This window comes from Caenorhabditis remanei, chromosome II (genome assembly GCF_010183535.1).
Source record: "Caenorhabditis remanei strain PX506 chromosome II, whole genome shotgun sequence".
NCBI lineage: Eukaryota > Metazoa > Nematoda > Chromadorea > Rhabditida > Rhabditidae > Caenorhabditis > Caenorhabditis remanei.
This window is the reverse complement of record NC_071329.1, coordinates 11,177,334-11,196,952: the sequence shown is the minus strand read 5'-3', so window position 1 is coordinate 11,196,952 and position 19,619 is coordinate 11,177,334. Positions and strand designations below refer to the sequence as shown.

General features: G+C 37.0%; 9 protein-coding genes across 9 annotated transcripts; 4 read left to right on the top strand and 5 right to left on the bottom strand.

Moving 5' to 3' along the window:
* Positions 1 to 72: 72 nt before the first annotated feature.
* Positions 73 to 751, bottom strand: GCK72_006052 (uncharacterized protein; the record flags this gene model as incomplete). The annotated part of the gene is made up of 4 exons (XM_003108763.2): positions 73 to 258; positions 303 to 383; positions 428 to 565; positions 623 to 751. The coding sequence occupies 4 exons, from the start codon at positions 749 to 751 to the stop codon at positions 73 to 75; spliced, it is 534 nt and encodes a 177-aa protein (XP_003108811.2).
* A 1,732-nt stretch (positions 752 to 2,483) lies between these two features.
* GCK72_006051 (uncharacterized protein) lies at positions 2,484 to 6,464 on the top strand (the record flags this gene model as incomplete). Its single annotated transcript, XM_003108889.2, has 9 exons — positions 2,484 to 2,569; positions 4,411 to 4,602; positions 4,649 to 4,973; positions 5,021 to 5,412; positions 5,476 to 5,608; positions 5,657 to 5,923; positions 5,971 to 6,096; positions 6,145 to 6,321; positions 6,402 to 6,464. The coding sequence occupies 9 exons, from the start codon at positions 2,484 to 2,486 to the stop codon at positions 6,462 to 6,464; spliced, it is 1,761 nt and encodes a 586-aa protein (XP_003108937.2).
* Positions 6,465 to 6,763: 299 nt separating this feature from the next.
* GCK72_006050 (uncharacterized protein) lies at positions 6,764 to 9,329 on the bottom strand (the record flags this gene model as incomplete). Its single annotated transcript, XM_053725455.1, has 13 exons — positions 6,764 to 6,836; positions 6,892 to 6,992; positions 7,037 to 7,234; positions 7,282 to 7,468; positions 7,519 to 7,905; positions 7,984 to 8,145; positions 8,193 to 8,379; positions 8,425 to 8,526; positions 8,572 to 8,693; positions 8,736 to 8,867; positions 8,916 to 9,021; positions 9,067 to 9,133; positions 9,177 to 9,329. 13 exons carry the CDS (start codon positions 9,327 to 9,329, stop codon positions 6,764 to 6,766), a joined length of 1,977 nt encoding a protein of 658 aa, XP_053589649.1.
* Positions 9,330 to 9,841: 512 nt separating this feature from the next.
* On the bottom strand, positions 9,842 to 11,668 carry GCK72_006049 (uncharacterized protein; the record flags this gene model as incomplete). Its single annotated transcript, XM_053725454.1, has 9 exons — positions 9,842 to 10,115; positions 10,160 to 10,413; positions 10,460 to 10,562; positions 10,613 to 10,756; positions 10,803 to 11,027; positions 11,070 to 11,141; positions 11,185 to 11,299; positions 11,348 to 11,467; positions 11,515 to 11,668. 9 exons carry the CDS (start codon positions 11,666 to 11,668, stop codon positions 9,842 to 9,844), a joined length of 1,461 nt encoding a protein of 486 aa, XP_053589648.1.
* A 411-nt stretch (positions 11,669 to 12,079) lies between these two features.
* On the bottom strand, positions 12,080 to 14,101 carry GCK72_006048 (uncharacterized protein; the record flags this gene model as incomplete). Its single annotated transcript, XM_053725453.1, has 10 exons — positions 12,080 to 12,243; positions 12,288 to 12,579; positions 12,658 to 12,905; positions 12,972 to 13,053; positions 13,100 to 13,201; positions 13,246 to 13,349; positions 13,416 to 13,524; positions 13,590 to 13,784; positions 13,831 to 13,986; positions 14,033 to 14,101. 10 exons carry the CDS (start codon positions 14,099 to 14,101, stop codon positions 12,080 to 12,082), a joined length of 1,521 nt encoding a protein of 506 aa, XP_053589647.1.
* A 1,516-nt stretch (positions 14,102 to 15,617) lies between these two features.
* On the top strand, positions 15,618 to 16,997 carry GCK72_006047 (uncharacterized protein; the record flags this gene model as incomplete). The annotated part of the gene is made up of 6 exons (XM_053725452.1): positions 15,618 to 15,671; positions 15,723 to 16,181; positions 16,230 to 16,372; positions 16,474 to 16,579; positions 16,627 to 16,880; positions 16,928 to 16,997. The coding sequence occupies 6 exons, from the start codon at positions 15,618 to 15,620 to the stop codon at positions 16,995 to 16,997; spliced, it is 1,086 nt and encodes a 361-aa protein (XP_053589646.1).
* A 291-nt stretch (positions 16,998 to 17,288) lies between these two features.
* GCK72_006046 (uncharacterized protein) lies at positions 17,289 to 17,672 on the bottom strand (the record flags this gene model as incomplete). Its single annotated transcript, XM_003108986.1, has 2 exons — positions 17,289 to 17,502; positions 17,548 to 17,672. The coding sequence occupies 2 exons, from the start codon at positions 17,670 to 17,672 to the stop codon at positions 17,289 to 17,291; spliced, it is 339 nt and encodes a 112-aa protein (XP_003109034.1).
* A 558-nt stretch (positions 17,673 to 18,230) lies between these two features.
* GCK72_006045 (uncharacterized protein) lies at positions 18,231 to 18,574 on the top strand (the record flags this gene model as incomplete). Its single annotated transcript, XM_003109072.2, has 2 exons — positions 18,231 to 18,319; positions 18,367 to 18,574. 2 exons carry the CDS (start codon positions 18,231 to 18,233, stop codon positions 18,572 to 18,574), a joined length of 297 nt encoding a protein of 98 aa, XP_003109120.2.
* Positions 18,575 to 18,996: 422 nt separating this feature from the next.
* GCK72_006044 (uncharacterized protein) lies at positions 18,997 to 19,536 on the top strand (the record flags this gene model as incomplete). The annotated part of the gene is made up of 1 exon (XM_003108804.2): positions 18,997 to 19,536. One exon carries the CDS (start codon positions 18,997 to 18,999, stop codon positions 19,534 to 19,536), a length of 540 nt encoding a protein of 179 aa, XP_003108852.2.
* Positions 19,537 to 19,619: the final 83 nt, after the last annotated feature.

Sequence of the window (19,619 nt, the reverse complement as noted above, 5' to 3'; positions counted from 1 at the left end):
TTTGTTTTTTTTTTTCGCTGAGTTTTTCATTGTAAATGTCCCATTAATTCAATAAGATTTTAATAAACAATCTTATACATTTGGAAAGTAATCATTGATACTCGGGAAGGTATCGGATAGCTTTTGGGTTCCTGATGGGAAATTTTGAAGTGAAATGAGTCCAGATGAAGAGGAAATTGGAAGAGATGAAGAGCCATGAGAACTCACATATTGCTCAGTTCCTCTAATCAGTTCTTCAGCCTTCTTTGTTTCTTCGATCTGAATTTCAGATGATACACGTTTCAGATGATGTGGAAACTCACTTCTTTGACTTTCAAGTTGTATTTGGAAATGATTTCTTCCATTTCGCCTGTTTTTTCCGGATGATAATACTCACAGTGAACCTGGAAAATGTTTTTCATCATTGTAGCTTTATCAATATCTTTACCAATAAGTTCTCTTTGCTCTTGAAATATTTCTTTTTTCTACAGTAGTTGCACTTGATTGGATTCTTCTGTTTCTCACGAATATGTCTTCTTTGATGACTGTTCAATCCAGTTTTAGATGCAGTTTTGAACGGACAAACCTGGAAAAATATCTAAATCATAGGCAAGCCAAACGAATTGAAAATCATAAAACTCACTTCGCACTGAAAAACGGCTCCTTCAATTTTACATTTCACTTTCTTATGATTCTGGAACGCATATTCACTTCCAAACTGAACCAAGCATCTCGAACACTTCCACGTATTCGAAATTTGATTGCCACGCATATTTCGTACAATTGAATATCGTAATACGAATGGAATGGAGGCGATGGTTTCGTTCTCAGTTGGGAAAGAGAAATAAAACTGCGAAAAAGGGGAGGGAATGGGAACGAACAGATTTTGCAGAGTTTATAGCCAAATCATGGGAAATGGAAACGGAGAATTTGAGGATAGAGTCAACAATACCTCGGAGGCAACTCTCCGTTTGACGAACGATTTTTTATGGAATTCAAAAATTGGAGGGAATCTTAGGGGTTTTTAGAGTTCCTAACAGACCCAATTAGATCATAATAACCGCGGATAGTGATGGATGAACACCTGATGAGTATGGATGTTTACTGAAATCTAAACTATCTGTATTAATTTTTAAATTAAATTATAGCTCTTGTTTTTAGAAAAAAACTCGAAGTTCATTTGTCCATCCAGTGGAATTGCGTTTATATTTCATATCAAACAAAACGAGTTCTGAAAACGAATAGTTCATCCATGAAAATTCCGGAAATGATAAAAAGAACTGAGTTACGACTCTTCCTTTTTTTTCAACTGTCATTCAGAATATACGTCATTTGTATGATTGAAGTGAATGCTGAATTATCTGATGTGTGTGTTTATTGGAATTCGAAGATCACGCATTGATGGAAAAGATATCTTTGTCATACTGTAAATTTGCTTCTAAATTTCCCGATCAAATGAAGCTGATTGGAGCAGAAACATGACTTTTATTTCTTTCCTACTTCCACTTTCATTTTACCGCATTACATAATCACATGACAAGTGGACAGAGTTGAATTTGATAAGAAATTCGTGAAGTGGACAGACCGAACTGAAGAACGATATAATGACAACATAACTGCTCAATAGATTATAAAACTAACCTCTTTCTCTGGCTGATCTTTCTATTTTATATTTTCTTTACAGACTTCTTCTGAATTCAAGACAACAACAATGTATCATTTACCAATATCAACGGCAAGTTTTTTACAGTTTATTACACACTTTTTCAGATCGTTGCCTGTTTTTGGCATGGACAAAAAAGTCTGCAAGTGTTATTGTTTTGATTTCAGTCTATTTATTCCTCATAGATTATGATGTCATGGGTCCCTTCTTATCTCTGAAAACTCTTCAGATTCCACACTATTTCAATTGGGATAACTCGTCAGGTGGTCCTAATTGGTGAACCAGAGAAAAAGCTAAGGGATAGTGGAAAAGTGAGGGTGGAGTCAGATGGAAAAAATAGTGGATTTTCTAGTTTTTGTGCTTGTCATGACGTGGCTCAAATATCTTGATCCAATTGAATTTTTCAAAAATTAAGACCATCTTCAGATACAGTAACCCTTCTAGGAGGGTTTTAGTTGATTGCATCCGACAGCCTTTAATGACACGTGATGTTTTTATTATCAGGAACATGTGAAAATCAAATGTTCCTACAGTATCAATCACTTTTAAAATTTTACAAAAATGAGTCAAAAATAATCACATTTTAATAATTTGACTCCTCCTTTTTATTGCTATTTGGATCGTTTTTTGAGTGCATATAAAGAAAGAGACAATCAAATCTAGTTTATCATCATTTGACTTCTGACCCTCTACTTTTTGAACCGTTTTTATTAAGTTGCAAAAATTGTTTTTCACACTTTGTGGGCAAAGGCCTTCTTTGTAAATGAATTAAAAATATACTGGTTTTCAGCAGGAAAATCTAATCTTCTTCAACTCCCGATTACGAAGTCACTCCGTTGATATGCGTTGGCATCAACCAATCGAGCCGGTCCGTCGGAAGTTCAATTCGGTTTCTCTGGATGAAAGTCAAGAACTACCTCCGACGACGTGAGTTGGATCCGAGCATTCAGGATTGTTCAGGACCAGTTTATGCTGAGTTCTCAAAGCCTTTCGTTTGATAAGTGTCTCAAAATTCACAAGAGAAGTTCAATGAGGTCATCGAACAACTCGGTAGCCTCACAAGTGTATGGAGCCATCATACTTCCGGTTTCTATCAATGTAATCATATTGCTGAAAACCATTTCAGCAGTGCAATCTCAACTGAAAACCTCAAAAACACTTTTACATCAAAGTTGTTGACTTTTCATCTTTCTTTCCTTCCCATCCATCCGTGTTTCAATCAAAACTCACGAGTTCTCCTTTTTCTATTGCTCACTCTTAAATTTTTGATCCTGCCAATCTCAGGATCTGCTCTTCCATTCTATCGATTCGAAATAACCAGCCGTAAACAAAGATATCAAAGAGTGCTGCAACAACTTTTCTAGCAAAATAAAGAGTTTAAAAATAAAAATAGAACAGTTTCTTGATCAGTGTGCTGCGATCAACAACTATCTCTTATCAATTTTAATTAATGACTCCAGAACCCTTTGACCGTCACATTTTTTGATAAGCAATTTTGAAAAACTCTTATCATAACTTTAACTCTGTCATCAAGCTTGTAAGAACTGTCAATATAATTCTTGTTTCAGCCATCCTCACTCTTATTCCTGAATGTTTCCGACCGGATGTGCGGTAAAAGTTGACTATAAAAAACGCATGAAAGAATGTTTGTTTCACATTCACTTTGATAACTATGCCATTTCAAATAGTTGTTTTTAAACATTCAATACAATGATACCGTTGGTTTTGTTCATTTAAAATTCGAATTATCTCAAAAAACCAAAAGTCATAATGCAAATAAGTTTTTTGCATTAAACAGAAACAAACCGAACAAACGGTTGAAGCGTTTGGAACAATCAAAATATCCGTCAGTGCATAAACTTCACACTGCTGCTCTATTCTCTGCGTTTCTTCTATTCATATGGTCTCTTCTCATTGCCAGCTTCTCCTCTACGCCTGCGTTTATTCTCAGACGTTTCTCTTTTCTCTAACTTTTTTCAATTGCAAAAAAGATGAAAAAGTGCAAAACCTTATTGACACAGGCCGTCGGTATATCGCCAATTCTTTTCATTTTTATAATTTTTTATTATTTCTCGATTTTTAATTAGAAATGTCGTTTACCGTTTTTCGACGGGCGGTTCACATGTTTACTGATGTCTGGAGGCCGTGAGTATTCCAGAAAAATAACTTTGGTAGAAAAATAGCTTTTTATTATATTTATTCAAAGTTACCGTATCCAATATACTTTTAAAGATAAAAGATGGATCGCGATTACCTCGCTGAAAAGTTGAATTTAACTTCATCAGCCCTCTGAAATGCTTTCTTTCCTTTGTTTGAACATACGTCAGTTCGCACTTTCCCTGTATAACCTCGAAACTCTTGAAAACGTACTTTTTTCGAAAGATAGCAATCTCAAATTAAGAAATTACAAAGGTGTCACAATGTTATTTTAAACACAAGTACTTGAAGAGATAACCATCTCCCGTTGGGCTGAATTCAAACGAAAACCATCTTTCTATCTATTCTTTCTTTCTCTTCATCTCGTACTTTCCTCTTTTTGCCTCATAAATCTTTTTTTCTGTTCCCGGTTCGTTCGTCGCTCCGACAGCTGAGACGAGTTTCCGAATTTTTTCGAATTCAAAACTTTCCCGCTCATTTTTTTCAAACGGATTTTTAAAGATCAAAAACCTCGTTAAAAATACTTTTCCTGATGTCAACTTTTCATATTAGTTTTCTATCTATGTGAATTTTATTGTATTTTCATAAACAATTATTGCAAAAAATTTCAGAATGAATTGGACGAATCAAGCTCCCAAGCATATCATCAATGATAATGTGTATGGAACAGTTAGAGTACCATCCCCGATTGACAAAATCCTCGATACCGTCGAATTTCAACGTTTGCGAAGTCTGAAGCAAACTGGTCTTGTCTATAGAGTTTATCCAAACTGTGAACACTCGAGATTCGTTCATTCCTTGGGGTAATCGTGTTTTTTTACTATCTCATTATCTACTTCCCGTTTTCAGAACTTTTTCGTTGGCATACAATTTGGTTGATAAACTCCGACACAACCAACCATCATTGAATATTACTCCTGCTGATCACACTTGTGTTTCTGTTGCTGCCTTGCTGCATGACGTTGGACATGGACCTTTCTCTCATCTTTTTGATGGAGAATTTGCCAAAAGATGCGGCAGCTCTTTCAAACACGAGGACATGTCGATCAGATGTATCAGAAGAATAATGATGAATGATGACATCAAAAGCAGTTTCGAATCAATCCTCGGAACCGGTGAAACGTATGAACAGAATGTTCAGTTTATCACTGAGCTTATCAGTGCCAAACCTTTCGTGAGTAACAACTCGTTCATTGTATACAAAAACAATTTAATTTTCAGGATTTCAAAGACTATGAATCTTTCAAGGCACTATCAGATAGTGAGAGAGAAGAAGCCGTGGAAAAAGAATGGAGTTCTCTCGTTTCCGGTCGAGGACCCGAAAAATCTTTCCTCTATGACATTGTTTCGAATTCTGATAACGGGCATGATGTGGACAAAATGGATTATTTGCTGAGAGATTCGAAAGCTTCTGGAGTTGCAATCACTTTTAGTGAAGCATCTCTTTATAGACTTTTGGATCACGTTCGTGTTGTGATTGATCCCAACAGTGGTCTAAAACGAATTGGTTACTCCATGAAGTGTGTGGGAGAAATCAAATCGATCGGAGATTCCAGACAAGAACTTCACTCTAAAGTCTATCAACACAAAGCTGTTCGATTCATAGAAACTCTGTAAGCATTCTTACAGCGGCATTTTTTCGTTTTTTTAAATCAGATTTAACTATTTGTTTTAAGAATGGTCGATGCTCTTTACAAAGCAGGAGATCTTCTCAAATACAGAGGAACAAATGGCAGATTATTTTCCCTTTCTGAAGTCACGGAAGATGTTGAGGCCTATATGCAAACGTCCGATTTTGTTGAACAAGAAGTAAATTAGAAGCAACAATTGATTTCACTATATAACTATTTTTTTCAGATTCTCAATTCCTCGTCTTCGGATCCTAGAATGATTGAAGCTCAACAATGCCTCCTCAAGATTCAACGCCGTGAGATTGGATGTAAAGTTGGATGTTTCGAAATGAGCCCAAAAAACGCTACGCAAGTTGATGGAATCGCCAATAACGAAATTGGCGCAACAGAAGTTGTTAAAAAAGTTGAGGAAAGAATGAAACAAATTTTGAAAACGACCGATGAAGCGGAGGGCCTCGAGGGTAAACTGGAAAATATTCAGTTCCGTGTCATGGTATTGAATTGAAAGTAATACGAATCTTGTAAAACATTTGTGTTCAGCATTCCGTACTTGGACGTGGGCTTGATGAAAAAACGCATCCGGTTGAACGACAAATATTTTATGACGGTAAACCAAAGGATAACGATGGACAACCAATGATGGGATGTTATGTTGACGACGACTACGTAAGTTCAAAAGTATTAAATTTCTGATTTCTAAAAAAATGTTTTCAGATTATCAACAATTGCCCACGAATGGCGACAAAATGGGAGATCTTCGTGATGGGTGATCGAAGCTTGAAAGATGAATGCAATGCCGGTTTCATTGAGCATATCAAGAATGCACTGCGTGAGGCTGGAGAAGCTGAAAAGTTTTTGACTCCAAGAAAGAGATCTCCACCACAAGATGAGGTGAGCAAACAAGAAGAAGTTGAAGAGAAATGACGCGATTATACTGAATTCCTTCGTAGTATAAAATTATCATATTTCAGAACCCAGATCCAAGCTGTTCAGTTGCTGCGAAGCGTCGCCTCTTCTCCAGCCACGCACCTTAATAAATTAGTGATATTCACTCCCATTCCGCCTAGATTTTTATGTTTTTACTGCCTGCCTGCTCAACATTCACATTTATTTATCTGTATGAGAACCCAGTCTGAACACTGCTCATTTCAACTTTTAGCTTCTTTTAAAGAAGAACGGTTAGATGTTTTGCATTTCTGTATTTTTGTGCCTTGATGTGCTTCGTCAATTCAATAAAATTTAAACCACTCTTTTGACATAAATCATATATTTTCAACAAGGAAAAATTAGAGTATGAATGAATTTCAAAAGAATTAAAATGTAACCGCGTTGTTCAGACAGTGAGTTGTGCAATATCTTCCTGTAATGTTCTTTCCCGGGATTCCAAGTTGTCGATTTCAGCAGCGCTGAAAATTTGAAAAGTTGATTATTTAATTTTTTTTTCAATATTCGACCGCATACTTTCTCTCCACGGCAGAAAACTTGTTAGTGTCCTCTCCGGAATTTCGTTTTTTCAATAGAACTTCCGTCATTCTATTAAGCTCATTCGTATCAAGAGTCATCTGAAACATAAATGTATGTCAGATTCTTTAGTTTTTATGTATACCTTCGGGACATATATGCTCAAATCGGAGAGCATTTTTTGACGTTCTTTCAGTTTTTCGAAGATACGGATCTCGTTGTCACTGAGTGGAGCATTCTCCTCGACTCGGTGGAAGAGAACATTGATATCTTTTCTTGACTTTTCCATCCTCTCCTTCGTTGCATACAGACGAGTTTTCAGCACCTCAATTACTTCACTCTCCTGAAATCAATGATAACCGAAATGGCATAGAGTGAATTTGAACAAACGTCTCCTAAACGTGCATCAAGTTGTTCCTGCTTCTCGACAAGATTATGTGCACTGGTTGTGAGAGCCAGAGTTCTATCTACAAAGGCTTGCGCCAATTCAGAATGTTTCTTTAGTCGTTCATCAACTGCTTCGAAGAACTTGAGTGCTGCATCTATCGCGTCTTCACAAGAAACTTTGTCAGAGATTCTTAAAGAAAATATTTAAGAAATCTTCAGAAAGAAGCTTCATGGACTTACACACAAGCAGCGAGTGGTTTCAGATCGGCGAGCTGTTGTTCTAAAGTGTGAACCTGGTTGGATGTTGTACCAGAATTCAAATGTTTCTCTATATCTCGTGTTGTCTTGATATTCCAAGTGTTACTATCAAATGTTGCGATGTTGAAAACATGAGCAGGTTGTCCATTTCTATTTTCGATAATCACGAGATGCATCACGTCTTCTGAATCTGCCGATGGTTCATCTTCAGTTTCATCCGCCTCCAAACCAGCTGACAACTTGACCGCAATCGCACGAAGTGCGCGAGCACCTGTCCATTTTTTCGTTTCTCTGAGCTCGTCTTGTGAGATAAGAGCGTTGACTAGCTCAAACACTCGACTGTCTTGATTTGTTTTTGGAGCTGTCGAGCTGAAATGGGTCACTTGGGGACAAATATATTTTCTTAATTTTAACATCATAATATTCGATTGATTATCAAAAACACACCCTGATGTCAACGAGTCGAACCATGGCGATATGTTGACGGAATATAAGCAAGATGATGTGGCAATTTCGTATCTATTCACGTTCAATTTTTTGATCTGATTTCTCACAATTTTAGGATCGCCAGCTGATAGAGGAAGTCGAAGTTGGTCGTTAACGAGCAATCTAAAAAGCCATTTATCAGAAACAGATTCTGTCACACTGAAACATACTGAAACTCTCCAAATTCGTTCGGAAACACAATAAGATGACTGAGAATTCCTCCTCCAGACACTAAAATGAAAATTGAAGTTATTCTTGGATTCGAAGTAGTGATATATTGAAGATCAATTGGATCACAAGGAATTCCATCAATGACTTCAAGTCGATGAATTCGTGGAGAAACTCCTTCTTTGAAACCTGAATTACAGTTTAAAATTATTTGAATCATCCTGGTGAACTCACAAGAGAAATGAATGAACGATCCGTAGAACTCCGCATCCGAATCAATGGCAATCAATGAAAAATGAGAAGATTTTGGTTGAGGAGGGATCATATCAAAAGAAACTGAAATTATTTGAATGGCGAACCGAGGCATCGTTTGATTCAAACCTAGGGCTTTCTGAAGACCGAAAGTGTTGTTTGCGATGTTTTCGTCTCCACCTTGATGAAGATAATTCCGGAAGTCAACACCCAAAAGTAAGGAATCAAACTTTTTCTGGAGATTGTAGAATCTTAAATTTAGAATGCTTAAAAATACACATGTATCTTAATACCTGATACAGTTGTCGGAGAAAAGAACTGCCGCAATAATTGTTTTTTCATCACACTTTTCTCCCAAAACCCTAACTTTTACAACCGAGAGTGCTGAATTCTGTAGTAGCAAGCTATCGTGCAGAGAGTAGCATCTGGAATTCGTATGTCAGTGAGCAGGAAATTAACAGATTCGCACTTACTCGCAGAAACATTCAGATGGCAAACGATCCGGCTTTGTGAAAAGGATCTCCGTACCAATCCTGACAACGAAAATGCTTCGAGGACCTTCGAGAATGACGTAGTCTCCTGAATTCACCATTACTTAAAACTGCAGAATTAATTGAAACAAACCATTTTTCGATGCAATTATTTCGCGAATTTCTGTTTTCGTTGGAATTACTGTCGATAAGAGTAGAATCTGAACGGACAAATGACAAATGTAGTTTATTAGAAAAACTCACAACTTCTTTGGTGTATTCAACACTTTCTCGGTTATTTGTAAACCCGACATAGACTTTCAACTCGTTTTTGTCATATACAATTATGCTGGAAGGGGTTAATGTTGAAACTACTGCTTGATCACTCAAAGTCTCGATAAGTTGGTTGATGATCATGACTGGAAAAAAATTACATTCGAATTGATAGGGAGTTTGTTAGTAAATTAAGTTAAAAACACTATTTCAGATATGTAAGCTTAAGAATTCGAAACGGTACCATTTCGCACAAATTTTGTCTGAGTCTCTCGTCTCTGATGCGTGACAACAGAGCAGTATTGCTGATACATTTTTACCTCAAATATTTTTCGGGTATTCCAGTCATCTCAGCGAACGCCGCGAATAATAATGTGAAAAAAGTAAGCAAATATTAAATTAAAATTTTCAACTCATCGCTAAAAACTCTGATCACCTTTTAAAGTGTCATTTAGTTTAACCTACGAGTGGCTGCACCTAATTTCAGTTTTTCTTGGTAGAATATTGGAGTACATTTCGCACATGCTGTTTTAAATATTTTATCAAGCATAACACAAGTGAACTGTTTATACACTTTAGCATTCGAGCCTTTTTTACATTCAATTCATACAAATATTCATAAAAATCTATTAACATCACACAAAAGTATCTCATATTCACAACTTTCGGAATTCAAATTCACAATTTCCACGTGGTAAGAGAAGAGTTTCATAGATTTGAGTTATTGGCTCTCCTCGATGATGAATGTCAAAGTTAGCACACAGTTTGGCGAGTGATGTTAGAAGATCTTGCTCAGCGAATCGACGACCTGCACACATTCGAGGACCGAATCCAAATGGGAGAAAAGTGAAGGGATGAACATCTTTCGATTTCTCAAGCCATCGCTGGGGTTTGAAGTCGTGAGGAGAATCAGAAAAGAGAACCTCGTTCCTGAATAACACCGTCAAAACATAGATGTAAGAATATTAGAATACCTCATAAGAATATTAGTGTTGATATCAACTGCAGTTCCAGATGGGACATGAAAACCAGACAGAATAAGATCTTTTTGTGTGATTCTTGAAACTTCTGTTCCAATAGGGAACATTCGAAAGGTCTCTTTTATACAGCTGCGAAGGAACGGAAGTTTCGTAGATGTCGGATCTTCTTTAATTTCTTTTTGAATTTTATGTTGAGCATCTGGATGAGCAGCGATATTGTAAAGGTTGTATATGAGCATTGGAGCAGTCTGAAAACTACTTGTTTATTGTTTACTTCTGAAATTAGTGTCTCACCGTACTGAGTCCATCTGAGAACATGGATAACAATATGACTTTAACATCTCTTCTGTTCAGCTCTTTTTGGTTTATTAGATAACTTGCGAATCTCATATTTTGGCTGCAGTTGAATTTTTATTTTTAAAATTTTTTTTACAAATTTCAAAGTACCTGTCAGAATCCTTAACCGTTAGTTTATCCAATGCATCATCCATCAGACGATCAACTTCTGCATAAAATCTGTCTTCCAATTCAACCATTTTCTTCCAAGATGGTGTTGAAAAGAGTCGAAATAATGGAAAACCGAGACGCATTCTAAAATTACAATTACTATTCGAATACTTTCGCATCAGAAACTCACTTTGCTGACAACTGGAAAATCTTTTTATTCAACCCAATTAGTCCATCTGCCCACTCTGATCGATCTCCTAGTGATCCAAGCGATTTTTCGAAGAGAATTTGTCCAGCTGACTCTAATGACCATCTTCCAGCTACTTTTTGCATGTTTACATGCCCAAATCGGACTTGCTCTTTGGCCACATGTTTTACGAGTTCTTCTGATACTATTTGTGAAAACGGGAGATATCTTAAAATGAATAGAAAGTAGAAAAACATTATAATAAATTACGTTTGAACAGACTGTGGCCTCATCATTGCATGTTGTATTGAAGATCGAAGACGATACCATTCAGGACCATTTCTGAAGAGCAATTTTCATGTTCTCATTCATTCACTTCACTTACAAGTTCCCGAGACCTGGATTCATTCCTTTCATTTCTCGATATTTTTGAGTCGTTTCTTGAAGCGGAACAATGAATGGCGTCTTCCCATCTGCTGCTAGAACTGTTTGTGCATCAGCTGAAAAAAGATTTTCACGAAAAAATAGAAGAGTCGAAGAAATCTAACCAGGATCGAACAAATGGATGACATGTTTTCTACCGAATCCCAAATTCTCTTTGACTATTTTCCCGTATTTATGATACATTTCTTCCAAATGATGATTGTAACCTTCAATAGTTTTGGAATCTGGAAATGTTTCAGTTGAGATACAAAAATCTAGAATCGATAGTCACCTGACCGCACGGCATACTTGAAATTACCGGTATTTCCTATTATTGGGAGTTCGAGAGGTCCGGGAATTTCTGAGAATCTGCGTGGCACGGAAGTCTTGACAGATGTTGCAGAAAATGGACACTTTTCCGCAAATTTTTGAAGTGATTTTCGCATTTATGAACAGAACTATGTAGTTGTAAGAAAAATCAATTTGAAAAGAACAAAAAAGTTTTTTTATTGTGTTAACACCGACATGTCAATTGAAAGTGATAAGATAAGGCAATTGACCTGTTTAGCGGTCTCGAATGGGTGCAGAAAAAAACTTAGAAAGTTTAACTTTATTGGAATGAGTGTTCATGAAGTAAAAAGGACAAATAGGAACAGAAAGCAACAACACAAACATGAAATCGCATCGAGGTTTTACAATCAAATTGAAAAAAGTGCAATTAGGAGAATAAAATTAGAAGGAAATTCACAGTAGAAATTATCGAAATTTGAAAATTCAAAAGTTAGTGTGATGTCGGCATAATGATAATTAAAGAGAATTCTGAGAATTCGAAGAAAAAAGCGGAATAGTGAATTTTTTTATCTAACATTCAAACCAACATTTTTTGGACCTGTTCTGTCCAAAATATTAGTGCTCTTGTCAACACTGAACAACTGGAACACCTTCAATGTCTCTTCCATGTCTCCAATGAGAACTTCGTCGTATGGCGATCCGACAAGATCCATAATTGGCTCATTGGATGCTGTAAACATTGCAGTTAGAATGAAATAAAACACTGACAGTTACCTTGAATTTCGTGAGACAACTTATAGTTCGCATTGAATCTATAGATCCGTAGGAATCCATCGTCAGATGCTGTGAGCATTTCGGAGTAAGGACGATTGAACACGATACCTCCAACTCCACCAGTCTCACAGACATTTAGTTCTCGAACCTTTTGACATTGTCGCTTCACATCCCACAGCTTTACGGTTCCATCGTTGATTCCACCGGCAGTTGCCAGGATTCCATCTCGGAAACTGCAGAATTGGGCGGTACGAACTTGTCCGGTATGCTCATCGATCGTGAATTGAGGTTCCTGAGAAAGAATTAATAGATCATCAGCTTTATGAAAATGGTTGTAGGTACGACCATACGCTTTCCTGTGAACACCTACCGGGTCTTGAATAACTCCATCTCCTCTAACAAAACGTCCTTCCCAAATTTTGGCCGTGCGATCCGAAGAACCACTAACACACATGTTTTCATCACTAGACCATTCCAAGGCAGTAATGTCACGGCTATGACCATTTTCACCTCCCCAAGAGCTCACAACATGTTGAGAGATACGGACATCATGATTGACAATATCTCCCGACTTGTATCCACATGTCATCACACCTTGTTTTCTCCAGGCGATCGAGGCTGAAATTTTGGTAATCAAGCTCTTTATGCCGTCTTTGAAGACATGTTTGAAACTCCCCCACTTACCACATCGGGATGCTCCTCCAACGCGAAGTGTTCTCAACTCTCTTACGTATTCAGTAGTCTTTGGGCGGTTTGGATCATAGATCTGAACTTTATTTTAGTCACCATCAAAATATTTTATTAACCTTCACAGCACCGGATCCATAACCAAGTGAGATATACCGTCCATCTTGACTCCATCGGACTGAAGTGATAAGACCCTCGTTCGTGGGAGCATTGTCTTCGAAGAAGTTCTGAAAATTAATGCATACTACATTCATACGGATCGAGAAACTACCTTGATGACACAGGTTTCAGTGTTCCAAAGGTAAAGCTCGTAGCCAAGTGCAACAGCCACCCAATTGTGACATCCCCAGTCAAGATGGCGTGAGTACAGATCCTCTGAAATTATGATAACATATAAACGTGAATTCTTTCATTTCAAACTGAAGACAACATTTCCCTTACTTGTAAGTCCAGGACCATCAAGAACTTTTGAGGCTGTCTCTTTTACATGTCTTGTTGACTTCTTGACTGATGAAGCTGGGTTGATCACGTTGTTTGTACTGTATAAAACCTACAAAATATCTGTTATGCCAGTGAACAGTCAACTGAAATTAATGATGTGGCTAAAATCACTACTTTTGCCTGATTTATATATCCAATGGCAGGTGGCGGTGCGAGGTTCTTCTTATAGCACAGAATACGGTCTCCGTCCTCAGCATCGGTTAAAACACCAGCCGACTTGTGACGCATCATTTGTTTGAGAGCTTCTCCTTCAGCACTTTTCCTTTCAGGACTGTTTGGTTCGGACATAGAGGAATTCAAATTCTCTTTCTGGAATGAGTTGTTGCAAAAATGAACTGGAATACTCAAAACGTACATTGCCGTAAAGTTGACTGGTCATTAAATGATTGGCATGGTCCAATTCGTCTTGATCAAGACGAACTCCGAGAAATCGATCTCCTACGAATGTTGCGTTGGGAACAAGATTTGTATTTCTAGTGGGGGTCATATCGCGCTTTCGCATGGTAAGTCCCTGAATTGGAAATCATCGTGTCACTAATGAAAATATTATTTCTTACGTTTTGTTGTTGTACGGATGCTCTGACCGTTCTCCCGGCGCTTCCGGGTGTTTTCCCCTTAGTGTTCATTTTTCGGAGCCGATAATTGCTGTAAAATATTATTTATGTATTGTCGAAATAAAAAAAGTGATACCCGGTGTTTGCGGACTTAATGCTAATTTTAATAATTTTTCCACTAAGTCCGCAAACACCGGGTATCACTTTTTTTATTTCGACAATATGATATAAACATTTTTAACGCAGTTTCAAGAGAAATAAAGAGGAGAAACAATCTCTTGTTCGAAACTGCCGCCGCTTTGGGGAAGAGGGGGTAGACTTTCAACAGAGCAGATTTGCTATGTTCTCAAATAAAGAGTGTACACAAGCTTGTGTTGAGATTTCAGTAACAGTTAGACTGAATGCTTTTCAATGGCATGATTTCAGATACAGTTTATTCGTGGGCAACTTTCTTTGAAATAATAGTAGAAATTAAAATTATAATGGAAAACCTTTTATAGACTTGATTCAGATTTGACTTTTTAAAAACACATTTTTGGAGAAAAGTGCTATGGACCTACTGTGAAAAAAATAAAGTTTGGCCAAGGATTTTCAAAAAAAATTTTCGCGCCCAAAACGCTTTAGTTCACAAATGCACTAAAGTGTTTTGGGCGCGAAAATTTTTTTTGAAAATCCTTGGCCAAACTTTATTTTTTTCACAGTATTCACAAGGTAGCAAAAAAAGCAAAAAACTATTTTTTGCTTGTAGTAAAAAATAGTTTTTTGCTTTTTTTGCTACCTTGTGAATATGTCGAGAATAGGTCCATTACAACAATGTGGGGAACGAGGAAAAATAATTGAGCGCGGAATATAGCGTAATTGATCGCATCAGGAAAAAATGGAGAGCAATGCTTGGCCTACTATATTCGGGCATATTAAACAATCAAAAACATGAAGGAAATGAACAATTAAGAGAAAGATTATCTCGGAAAATATGTGATAATGAAGTAAATTGATTGAAAATCTCGAAAGAAGTGAGCGCGGATTACTGTTTGAAAGACGCAACGTTACAAAGTTAAAACGGGTTCTGCCGCGACTACCGTATTCGAAAGAAACCGCTTTAAATAATTTGAAGACGATTTTCGTACTGAAAATGTTTCCACGAAAAGGAGAATGGCGACCGAAGTTCGGGAAAAGGAGGACTTCTGAAAATTATCAAAAAGTATCCAGCTTCCGGTCTATCAAACCAAGTTGGTTTCTTTTCTCCACATATATTCACTTCAATTTTTCAGGTCTCCGAGCAGCTCAAAATGGCAATTTTCAAAAAGTAACCACGGCTAAATTTATCGAAAACTTACAACATGTTTAGTTAGTTGGCGAGTAGTTAAGTAGTTAGTAATAGTTTTTCAAAGTTCTCCTCTCGATATCAAACATATGATCATAGACGAAAATTGAATGTCACGATTAATTTGAATTTCTAGTGAATTTCTTGTTGCTCTATAGTTTTGATTGATTTTTTGTTGACTGTAATAAGCTATGGGATTTCGTCCTCAATTTTTGAAAATTAAGTTTTTTACAGGAAGACAAAAAGCTTCATGTTTTGGATGGAATGTTCGCAAATGCAAAGAGCTCGGCTCCAACTATTCAAGTGAATCAAATCGAGGTATTTTAGTTAATGTACGAGGAAAGTCCTGGGCATAGCTCATTTTTCCAGAGCTCGTCTAACAAGCATCCTAATTTATCAAAAACTTATTCCACATCACAACAGAAAGTACCCAAGTTTTCCAAGTATTCGAGAAGCAACCATCCGCTATCATGGAATCCCGTTGATAATCCGCTCGGAAGACACGAAAAAACTTTCGGCCCTCCATCTCCAGAAAGAATAAAGTCGGAAGAAGAGTTTCCAATGAAAAACAAAACGACGGATGTAGCTCATAGCACGTCTTTACTTCCGTGGCTCAAAAAATGCGATACCGACCCCGGAATGAGTTCTTTAAAGCCCCACAAAACAATCAAATTCGAAAATCCGCCTGGCTTTGAGAAAACGGTTGATCGATTTTCTTCACGGCTCGATAGAATCGGAGTGTTACCGTCTCTCTCACTTCAAAAACACACGGATACTACACTTGGAAAAGTGGAGAAGACTTTGATAGTTGCTGCTCTGGCGCAAACGGTTCGGTCAAGTTCGAGGATATTCTCTCAAACATAAAATTTTTTACAGAAAGATAAAGATTGTAAGAAGTCACTTCCATTATATGATATGCTAGTGGAACGATCCGACTGGCTACTGCTTCGAGAAGATTTGAATGATGGTACTGAATCTCTGCCAAGAGATCCATTTTATTCACATGATGTTGTTTCGAGGTAAGTATGGCGTAATGAAATTATGTGAATCTCTCTTATTTTTCCAGCGATTTTGAAGAATAACAACAAGATAAAGAAGCAGAATATGATCCTTCGTTTAGTTCGGGACCAGAAAATAAATTATCGGTCGCTGAAAATCAAATTCTCGATGACTCTCCACTAGATTTTCTTAATGAAACGGAGAATCTTGATAGTCAAGAAGACTTTGTATGTTTACAATTAATACTAAAATGAAATCATCATATCACGTTTAGTTCAATCTCAATGTGCTCAGTTGCTCTGAAAATAAGTCAAAAGTATCACGAACGGATCACCACTACCCGTCTTCCTCTCATTTTTGTGCATTCTCGACTCCGGACAAGCGCAGGGAAAGAAAACGAAAAAGTACCACCAATTCATCTTCAGGAAGTGGTTCCAGTTCATCAACCAAAAAATATATTCCGGAAAGTATCAAAGATACTCTTTCAGCTCCTGTAATTACTGCCGACTTTTCTCCATTTGACTTTAGGTAAGGTTGTAAATTTCTTTTACATTTCTAATATAATTCATTTGCAGTTTCCTCTCCAAATCAAACCTTTCTTCACCAAAGAAAAAACAACCACCGTCGAAGTTTTCAATTTGGTAGAACCAACATCATCATGTTCATTTATCGTGTATCATTCCAATCGTGTCCCATTCCTACTTTTAACGGTTATATTGCATCGTTCATTAATTATTTTTGTTTAGAAAATTATATTTTCCTAGTTTTGTGTTAACAGTTGAAATTACATAGACCGCTCACCACAGACGAACTAAGCTAGAATGATTTAAAACGTTAAAAACGAAACCCTATGAAATTCAAATTGAAAAACGTTCATTTTTGAAATAAAATAAGTAACATTAGAAGATAGACTAACTGAGATCAAGTATGAGACAATTATCGTCCAAAGTATCCGTTGTTAAAGCTGCTATATCCTCCAGATCTGGAACTTGAGTAGCTACCCCAAGAACTGCTTCCATAACTTCCACCCATTGGATATCCACCTCCATAACCGCCTCCATATCCTCCCATTCCAGGATATCCTCCACCGTATCCACCGTACATTCCTGGATAACCTCCTCCCCATCCTCCATATCTTTTGACACGAATACTGAAAGTTCTTGGTTTTGAACGACAAGTAAAAACGAGTGCTTACCCTTCAGGAGATCTCCAAATCAAATTCTTTGGATGATTGAATTCAGAATTTCCTAAATCTTCAGATGCCAAGCAAACAGCTAGAAGGAGACCAGCAACAAGGAAGAATAATGTAGTCGAATGCATTATTAAATGAAAACAAAATGGAGAAGAAAAGACAAAAGACTGAAAGTGTGGATCATTTCAATTCTCACTTCTCTTTTTATACATTTGTTTTTTCTTCTCCGTCACCGTATTTTTTGATATTTTGTTCTTTTTGTTCTTCCCGTTCCCGTAGTGACCAAGTTGGCTGAAAACGTAGACGAGACAGTGATTCGTCAAATCATTCCTTCCCCACCAAATCAGAACAAAATCCGGTTTTCCATCTATGTCTTCTGGTCGAAATGCACTTTTGATGATTCAATCTGTAGTCGTTGGGTCAACTGTGATAGTTGTAAAAGAAGTAAACAGTGGGAATCCACGTTTAGATGATTCCTCTGCAAAAATAAAACAAGGATGTTAAAATATTAATTCAGAAAACTTCATGAATTTGCCGAATTGTTTTTCAAAAAAATCATGAAGAAGAGGGCAGAAATGAATACCAAAATAACTGTTGGAAGACTCGTATAAATTCGAAAATTAATCCATCAGCTTTAAAACAAAATGAATATTTTATTCTTCAGTTTTATCGTTTTTGGAGTTCTGATGGCAGCGTTAAACGCCTCAGAAAACGAAGAAACAACTGCAAAAAACTTGAATCATCCAAAAAATTTGGGATGGAAAGCACCACATGGGTAAGTTCTCTAAAAACTTGAAGAGTTGCAAATTTCTTTATTTCCAGACATCGTGAAAAGAGATATGGAGGATGGGGAGGTGGTTATCCAGGGATGTATGGTGGATACGGAGGAGGATATCCTGGAATGGGTTATGGAGGTTATGGAGGTGGATATCCAATGGGTGGAAGTTATGGAAGCAGTTCTTGGGGTAGCTACTCGAGTTTCAGTTCTGGAGGATACAGCAGCTTTAACAACGGTTTTTGGGGACGTTGAGTCTCACTTTTCTTTGTAATTTTGTTTCATCCTTCTGTTCTTTTACATTAATATATTATCTAGAAATGTAAATAAACCTGTCATTTCATTTTTTACTCTAACATGTTCAATAACCGACGTCGAAATCTCAACCAACTTCCACTCTCGAATTCTCTTATTTCACTATCTCAAAAACTCTTTGCATGTGAGTTTGCGTGTTAGTGTCCCTCGAAGTGTTTGCACATTTGCCCGGAAAAAGACCCTCCTCTATTGATGTTTTGAGTTTTCTGCTTATTCTTTGGTACATTCGAAGTTTTAAGTTCTTAACGAGCGTTTCTGTTAGTCGATATAATTTTCATGTTTTTCTTCTGGATCCTTTTCCAATTATTCTTGTTCTCTCCGATTCGAATCAATCCAATTATACTAGATTTCAGGTAAACATCATGTCTCTAGAGCCTGAAGTTCCCATTGTGCAAATCGAAGAAGTCAAAGAAAATCCTGTTTTATACAAAATAATTTCAAGTGACAATCACGTTTTCACAATAAGTGAGCATGCAGTTAAACTATCAAAAACTCTCTGGGATCTCATTACAAATCTTGGATTGACTGCCGAAAACGCATTGGATAACCCGATTCCAGTTGAGAATGTCAACGGGAGGAATATGGAAAGAATTGTCCAATTCTGCGAACGCCACAAATATGATGAGGAGGAACAGGCATATACGAACTTTATAAGAGAGTTTGTCGTTCCGGAATGGGATCGACAACTGCTGAGTATCGATAATGAGGAACTTTTTCAATTGATTCTGGCAACCAATTATCTCGATATTCCAAAACTAATGGACTATTGCTGCAGAGTTATTGGTGATATGGCGAAAGAGAAAACTCCAGAAGAGCTGAGAATTATTTATGGAATTCCGACTGACGCAGAAGATGACGCACTGGAAAGATCTGCTTCCGATTCACCAGGACCATCAGGATAATTTATATTTTAATTGATTCAATTATCCTGACGATCTCTCTTTATGATAATCCGGAAATTACCAATAAGTCAATAATCTCATAC